Source organism: Delphinapterus leucas, chromosome 11 (genome assembly GCF_059928025.1).
Source record: "Delphinapterus leucas isolate spDelLeu-1000000601 "Yukka" chromosome 11, BTC_Dleu_Yukka2, whole genome shotgun sequence".
NCBI classification, from domain to species: Eukaryota; Metazoa; Chordata; class Mammalia; order Artiodactyla; family Monodontidae; genus Delphinapterus; species Delphinapterus leucas.
The window spans coordinates 42,453,741-42,461,866 of record NC_143139.1 but is presented as its reverse complement, the minus strand read 5'-3'; the positions used below and the strand labels follow the sequence as shown (position 1 = coordinate 42,461,866).

General features: G+C 44.9%; 1 protein-coding gene across 1 annotated transcript; it reads right to left on the bottom strand.

The window, feature by feature from the left end:
• Positions 1–4,906: 4,906 nt before the first annotated feature.
• PRR13 (proline rich 13) lies at positions 4,907–8,013 on the bottom strand. Its single transcript, XM_030763069.2, has 4 exons — positions 7,917–8,013; positions 7,306–7,344; positions 6,570–6,934; positions 4,907–5,065 (listed from the first exon to the last, which is right to left on the bottom strand). Exons 2-4 carry the CDS (start codon positions 7,322–7,324, stop codon positions 5,024–5,026), a joined length of 426 nt encoding a protein of 141 aa, XP_030618929.1. The 5' UTR covers positions 7,325–7,344; positions 7,917–8,013; the 3' UTR covers positions 4,907–5,023.
• Between the last annotated feature and the right edge of the window lie 113 nt (positions 8,014–8,126).

Below are 8,126 nucleotides of genomic sequence, written 5' to 3'. Positions count from 1 at the left end.
CATGAACTGAATATTAGCAAATATTAGGAGGTGCTGTTAGTTTTCTTAAGTGTGATAATGGAACTGTGGTTATGCAGGAGAAATGCTGTTTTAAGAGGTACATGATGAAATATTTAAGGGTGAAGGGTCATGATGCATGACACAGACTTTCAAATGGTTCACATAGGTATATAAATGAAGCAAACTTGGTAAAATGTTAACAGTTGTTGAGTGTAGGTGGTAGGTTTATGGGTGATCATTGTACTGTTCTTCAAACTTTTAAAAAATAATTTTCAGGGAATTCCCTGGCGGTCCAGTGGTTAGGTCTCTGCACTTTCACTGCCATGGCCTGGGTTCATTCCCTGATAGGGGAACTAAGATCCTGTAAGCCCTGTGGTGTGCCCCCCCAAAATAATAATAATTTTCATAATAAAAATTGGAAAAATATGATGTGGAATGGAACAAGATTGGCAAAATGTTGATAATTATTGAGGCTAGGTTATGGGAAATAGGAGTTCATTAAACTGCTTTCTCTACTCCTTTATATATCTGTAAATTTCCAAATTAAAACTTTTGTTTAAAAAATAGAGAAAAAAAAAATAGAGAAGAGCCCTGGAAGGGAATAAAACAAAATAAAAAGGATATTGAAAGAGACAGCTACTACAGGGTTATTATTTACCCTTGTTTGAGTTCTTCAGGTGTCAGTTCTGGCCTTAATATTAGTCAAGTATTATTGGGCAACCCCAATTCAGTGGACTTATCTGAAAAGAGATAGCTTTCTGAAGTGGAAAATAAGGCTTGGGGTCTCCAATGCCTTTCCTCCCACCCTCCAAATGATGGGTGGGCATTAGGAACAACGTGAGATAGAAATAAAAAGAAGTCTGTCATTTGGCAAAGGCAAGGGGCAGAGCAAATACTGACAGAGAGCAAAGGAGGTAGGAAAATGTTAGGACACTCAGAAAAAAGCAAACCAAGGAGCAGGCTTACTGTGAGGCCTGGGCTGAAGGTCAGATTAACCTCAAGATTTTGCAGTTGGGTCATTTACACCCCAGGGGCTCTAAGAGCTGGGGTGAAAGTGAGTGGCTATCTGTGAAATCATCTCTAATAATGGGCACAAAACAAAGATCAAATTAAAAGTTGATAAAATAATACAACATAACTCTACTAACAATAACATGGCTTCTGTTGGGACTGGCCAACAGTTGCAGCCAGCTTTGAAAAAGATGCATCCAATAGCAACACTTGATAATTTTATGAATCAATAAATTCTTCTCAGAAGTGGAACCAAATTAGTCAAGTGAGTGAGCTTGCCTACAGCTACAAAACAACCTGATACAGGGAAATGATTCCGAAAAGACAGCAAACTGAAGACTCATCCTATGACTTAACAGTCCCCAAAGCTACAGTGTCAATTTGGATTTTTTTTTTTTTTTTTTTTTTTTGGTACGCGGCCCTCTCACTATTGTGGCCTCTCCCGTTGCGGAGCACAAGCTCCAGGCATGCAGACTCAGCGGCCATGGCTCACGGGCCTAGCCGCTCCGGGGCACGTGGGATCTTCCCGGACCGGGGCACGAACCCATGTCCCCTGCATCGGCAGGCGGACTCTCAAGCACTGCGCCACCAGGGAAGCCCTGGATTTTATTAATAGACCTAATGGGTTTCCTATCCTTTCCCATTTTCAATTAATTGTGTGGAAATCTTACTATACTTAGTTCCTAGTAAGAAAAGAATGGCAGAATCCCAGATCCTCTCATGGACATTGGGCCTAAGACAAAAACATGTGAGAACCACCATCTTTAGACTCTTATACTGATGCACAAAACACGGCGCACCAACCTAGTGCTCTCGGGAGCCAGGCAAGTAATGTAACTGGCCTAAAGAAAGGCAACAGGGGGACTTCCCTGGTGGCGCAGTGGTGCTAGAGTTTCCGGCTTGAAATCTGAAACTTTATTGAAAATGTCTGATAATTAACACAGAGAGTGGTCCCTCAAAAAAAAAAAAAGTCCATGGCCAGATATAGCTGTAAGCATCCAATTTTTCAACCTCTGGCAAAGATATATGTACCAAAACGCTCCCCACAGCAGTTAAATGTATAGCAAAGTTGAAAACATTCTAAAATTCCAGCAATAAAAGATTGGTTGAATGAAATGCTGTTAAAACAATGTTATCCACACACACACACATACACATACTGATATGGAATCAACTCCAAAATAGATAATTAAATGGGAAAATGTTAGGTCCAAAAGAGGGCCTGTACTATGCTCCCATTTGATATAAAGTCGGGGTAGGGGCAATAGGAACAATGTAAGGTAGAAATAGAAAGGGAGGGGATATTTAACTATGTTCAGAATAGCTCTGGAAGTTTACAAAAGAATTTGGTAGTCGTGGTTGCCTTTGGGGAGGAAGCTGGAAATCTGGGATGAGAAGAGAACCTTCCTTTTCACCAAGCATCCTATTAAAAATGTTACAATTTTCCCCCAAGTACATGTATTACTTTTAGCTTTCAAAAAGTTAATAGACTTCTGAGAAACAACAATAGCAAAACAGCAAGGTGTTGTGCATGTGACTTAGAAAAGCCAGGAAGGGGAAATGGGCTGTCCATGGTTAAAACTGGGGAAGGAGGTCAGTGAATTTTCTCCCTAATTTCTTTGTTTCTCTTTGTGTTTTCCCCCTTGAGCCATTTCTCATTATCTCTCCTTAATTTGTGGTTTGCTTGTCAACATCTGTTTCTCTTTCACCTCACAATCCCCCTGTGCCCACATCTCCCTCTCTTCCTCGAAAAGGAAGAGCTGAGGAGTAAATAAAAACAGAGTATGATTGGGAAAAAAACATTAGAATGGCCCCCAAATCCAGGACACTGGAAAACAGGCCTTGGTCTTGGATATCCTAATAAAATTAGAAGCTAGCTCTAATATATTTATTTTAAGCATTTATTTCATATAACTCACCCCAGGGACAAGTGGTAGATGCAATCCAGCCAACTAAAAACACTCCTTCCCTGTGCAAGCCCCACACTCAATCCCTAAGCCCTGTGGGTTCTACCTCAGTAAAATCTCTCAAGTCCACTCCTTCCTCTAGACCCATCTAGAGCCTCATTTCCTGCTTTCAGGCTCCTGTATGGTATCTCAGGCTCAGGAATTCTTGAACTTTCATCCCACGCCTTTTTACAACTCTGTGCCTCTGCAAAACTGCTTCTTCTGCCTGAAATCCACTGGGTTAAAAGCATAGACACAGGAGCCACACTGCCTGAGTTCGAATCCTGACTGAAGTTTTCTTCTTCCACAAAATGGAAGCAGAGTACCTACCTCACAGAGTTGCTGGGAAGATTAACACAAGTTATAAATGTACAGCACTTAGTGCCTGGCACATGATAAATGGTTGGTGTTAGCTGATGTTATTTATCAACTAGGAACCTCCTACGCATCCTGAGGCCCAGCCAGGACCTCACTCATTTCCCACTGGCACTGTCACTCCTTCCTTTGCTCCCCCACTGCTTGATCCCTGTCTCTGTTGTGGTCCCTTTTACTGTATTATAATAACCTATTCACATATCTATCTGCTCCCTTAGCTCTTGCAGGCCGTGAAGAGCAGGGACTGTCTTATTCATCTTTGTACCTCAACACCTGGAACACAGTATTTCCTAAATAATACTTTTCCAGGGAATTAATCTAGCTCCATTGGGATACCTGTGATTCCCAAACATGCTATGGAGCTCTAGACCCTGTACCTAAGCACATGCCTTTCCCAGTCCTTCACCGCCATCCACTTGGTAGATCTATTCTTTCATTTTTTTGTGTACTCATGTTTCTCCACTCACGGCCCTAAAGGTCAAACGTCACTTTCCCTGTGAAGTCATCTTTGACTCCTCCTTCACTTCCCAGTTATTTCTAGGTTTATATCTCTCTGGCATTTTATAGCATCTATACTAATTAGTTCTCTTAGATGTCTTTTTCCTCTACTCAACAGATCTTTGAGAACCCGATGTGTAATACCATGTATGGCACTTGGTAAATCAGTGGCCCTCAGTTCTAGCTATACATCAGAATCACCCACAGTGTTTTAAAAATCCTGATTTGCTGGGCCCCATCCTTATCAAGAGTCTTTCAGGCAAAGCCCTAAATCACTCTCTGATAGCTGATGGGCAGCCAGGGTTGAGAACCTTGGTAGCAGATATGAAAACTTATGCTAAAGACCTATATCCATTCATCAAATGGAAGACAGTAAAGATTCATTCCACTAAGCCTGAACCAATTCTGAAGGATCCTCCCACTAGAGACATATAAGGACAGTATGCTGTCTTCCTGATGACGCTCTGGTTCCTTACCATGAAACTGATGCACTTTAAAGGGTCCGTGGAAGGCGAAAGTAGTAGAATGTGCTAGACCCAACCACGGTAATGGCACAGGTGAACAGAGACCAGGAGAAACAGCTTTATTTGGACTGAGAGCTGGAGAGTGAGAGGAGGACCTGAGATAGCATCCTGAGCTAAGGAGTAGAGATCAGTTTCCAAAATGGCAGTCAGAGCTCATCAGCCAAATGGACTCCACTTCCCAGCAGCCTTGTAGTGAGTGCAATCAATAAAACGCCTGCTGGGAAATGTTTATTTGCCACTAAATCATCCAAGCATGCCACAATCACAAGAAAGGTACAGGTTGCTTTTTCCTTTCCATAATTAAATTTCCACAGCATCTCCCCAATCATGAGTATTACAAAAGAAAGTAAAGAAATCACATTTTACAGATCTTAGACTTGTCTGCAGCATTTAGCTCAAATCTCACCATTTTCAAAAAATAGTTCTCCTGCAAAATTCACCAGCTTAAAGTTCTATCCAAGCAGTGGGAAGACGGCCTTTGCTAGCCCATGGCAATTCTTTTCCCATTTTCCCTAGCCAGTTAGGGTTGAACAGCAGAGTGAGGCTTAGATTGCAGGGGTGGCGGGGGGAGGGACACAAGGGCTAATTTCCCCCAGTACAAGATGGCATCTGAAGCTTGATGGGAGAGCAGAACTGGAGAGACTTGAGGGAAGGGTCCAGGCCCTGTGTTCAGTCAGAGTCACTGCTGGAAGAGGAGGAGGAGGAGGAATGCTGCAAGGGGAAAGGGGAAAGGAGATACCATCAGACCCAGATGAACTTTGATCACTCCATGGGACATTCTTTGGTGCCCTACACCTCCACCCAAGTGCCCTTTGCTTTCTAAGAAGGTCAGGAGTCTTGAACCAGACTGTCCCTTAAACAGCAAAAACAAGGATTTCCTTCAGCAGTGAGCATACAGGAATGGATGAAACCATCCTAAATCACTGCGCAGAAGTTACTGCATTTGGAGCAAATTTCCAATTTTCTTTACCTAATCCAATGCCTGGGCAAGGAATAAATTATAGGCACAAACATAGTACAGTGAGGGAAACAGCTGCTACCCTATAATAATGATTAGCTGCATGGACATTCCTAGTGGCTATGAGTCTAAGAAAAGTGAGTAGAATCAGCAGCTGTGCGTGCATCTGTCTCTACTTCTTCCTAAGTCCCAACTGGGAGAAAGTGAGGAAGGCGGGAGAGAAAGCTGGGAGAGTCCTAGTCAAGGTTCTTCACATGCATACTCCCATCAACAACTGTCATAAAAAACATTTTTTAGTCTCTCCATTCCATCTCCTTTCCTTCTCCTCAGACTTCTACCAAAGATCCAGAACTAGGATTAGCATCCAAAGCCATAAGGCAAATAAATAGTAGGCAGAAAAATGTAAATTAAGGCCTCCTCAAGATAGAGGTTGGTTCAACACTTCCAGAATTGTCCTGAGAGCTACTTTTACCCTTGCTAATTAACACTCCTCTGGAATGCTACAAGGGGAAAAGGGAAAGGAGATATCATCAGACCCAGATGAACTCTGATCACTCCATGGGACATTCTTTGGTGCCCTACATCTCCACCCAAGTGCCCTTTGCTTTCTAAGAAGGTCAGGAGTCTTGAACCAGACTGTCCCTTAAACAGCAAAAGCAAGGATTTCCTTCAGCAGTGAGCATACAGGATACTTAGCCTTGGGGCTGAGCATGAAACTCAGGGTTTTATTTGAGGCTGAGAGTCACTGACTGCTCTTGTCCTGTTTCCCTGCCAGACAGTAGGACAATAAGCCCCACGTAATTACCACAACACCCTGAGAATACTGAAGGAGAGAAAGAAACTCCAGGAACTAGGGCCAGATTATTATCTGTTAATTATTATATAAGATTTTGCTTTGTCAAAGGACTGACTCTATTACTTGACATTTGACCACCTCAGTGGGTGTGTCCAACCTGCTAAAACAAACATGGGGTGGGGAGGGGTGGAATTCAGGGACGAGAAAGGCAAATTAGAAAGGCTTTTGATTCTGATATTCATTCTAAGGCTCAGCCTAGCCCCTCCCAGATAGAAGACCTAATTAGCCTAATAATTCTTCTCAAGGTTATCAAGATTATCAGATTCTTCCCAGTGGGAATCCTTTACACAATCGCTGCCCCATGTCCTCAGACTTCGAATCCTCCTTCCTTGCCCACCCACTGACTCTCTAGTCCCTCTGAGGGGGCACCCCTTACTAGCCAGGATCCAGAGGGCACTGACCTTGCCATGTTTGTGGTGTTTCTGCTTCTTTTTATGAGCTTTTCTCATTTTCTTTTGCATCTTCTTGTCAATCACCATTCCTGGTCCTACCATGCCAGGAGCCAATGGATTCACAGGACACATGCCAGGGGCAGGTGGTGGGTATGGAGGGGGGTAGGGACCTGAGGGTTGGCATCCTGGATACCCTGGTTGTGGCACAGGGTGACAGGGCCCACGAGGGGGAAAGGCTGGATTCCCCTGGGGTGCTCCTGGGGGAGTGGGAAAGGGGCCTGGAGGAAAGGTAGGGGTGGCAGGTGGTGGATGGGCAGGATTGCAACCTCCAGGGTACCCGACGTTAGGGGGGTGTGGATATGGCCCTGGCTGCCCTGGTGGAAGAAGCAAAGAATCAATTACGATTAGAACTGCCCAGAACCTCTGACAACAAACAACAACAAAAAGAAGAGGATTTCGTTTCTCACTCAATAGTTAAAGGCAAACGGAAAGGTGAGGAAAGAAAATGGAGGGTAGGGGAGACAAACTTACATAAGAGAGATAAAAGGTAACGTCCCTGGCAGGGCGGGGGAGAAAGGGAGACAGTGAACTCTAGGGAAGGATGAGAACATCGGTCAGCTATGGACTGAGGACTTTGCTTTTGCGGGTTCGGGGAGAGGTGGAGGAGAAACTGACACAGAAACCTTCTGTTGTGGCCCTTCTGAAAAGGGGTTGGAACAAGAAAGGAGATCCCCCAAACACCTACCGGCATTGGGATTCCACATGTTCAGCTATTTCTTCCAGCCTGAGGAGAAACAAATGAAGGCAAGAAGCTGACGGCCCAGAAATGGGCAGGGGTTTTAGAGACCAAGCTCAACTCCAACGCCTCCCGCTCCGCAACAGCGGATGAACAGCCTCTCAGAGAACTACCACGACCTCCACAGAAGAAATGTTTCTTGCCACCCGTTCCTTCGCCCCCAACACCTATTCTATTCCTAGTTCCCTAACCACAGGAACCTAGCTCCCAGGGCCCCTCCACCTTCCACTAGCTCTGGCCGCGGCTGGAGGTTTCTAAGTCCTCCGGAGAGGGGCAGACTCCGCGAATCTCGCTATCCCCATCACTCAGAGACCGAGTCCGGAAGACTTTAGCCACCTATAAGCTGCGAAGGGATCTTAAACAACTTAACCGCTCCCGGAGAAGAGTGACGGGGGACAGGACGCCCACCCCAGGCTAAGAAAAGGACCTGCCTTGAGGCGAAAGGAGGTAGGCGGCTCAGGAAAGATTCTCAAACGCTTAACATGGCTAGACATACCCCCTCCCACATTAAAAAAGGCAAATAGAGATCCTGGCTCCCAGCTGCGAAGGGACCCCCTCACCCAGGAATGGAAAAAGAAGGAAACTGAGGAATCCAGGCGTCCCGTCACCTCTATACCACTGCTTGGGTGGACTCCTTTCAGCCTCCACTCTCACTTCCTGGTCACCCTTTCACCTTAAGCTTCAGCGTCCGCCTCTGCTACCGCCTGATTGGTACTATGTGGTCATTCAGCGTTACGATTGGGGAACATAGTCGTCAATCACTCTAGGCT

Excerpts from the sequence above, each read along its gene's own strand:
- PRR13 (XM_030763069.2), bottom strand. Across the intron at positions 5,066-6,569 it reads AACACCACAAACATGGCAAG|CATTCCTCCTCCTCCTCCTC; the intron begins GTCAGTGCCCTC and ends TTCCCCTTGCAG.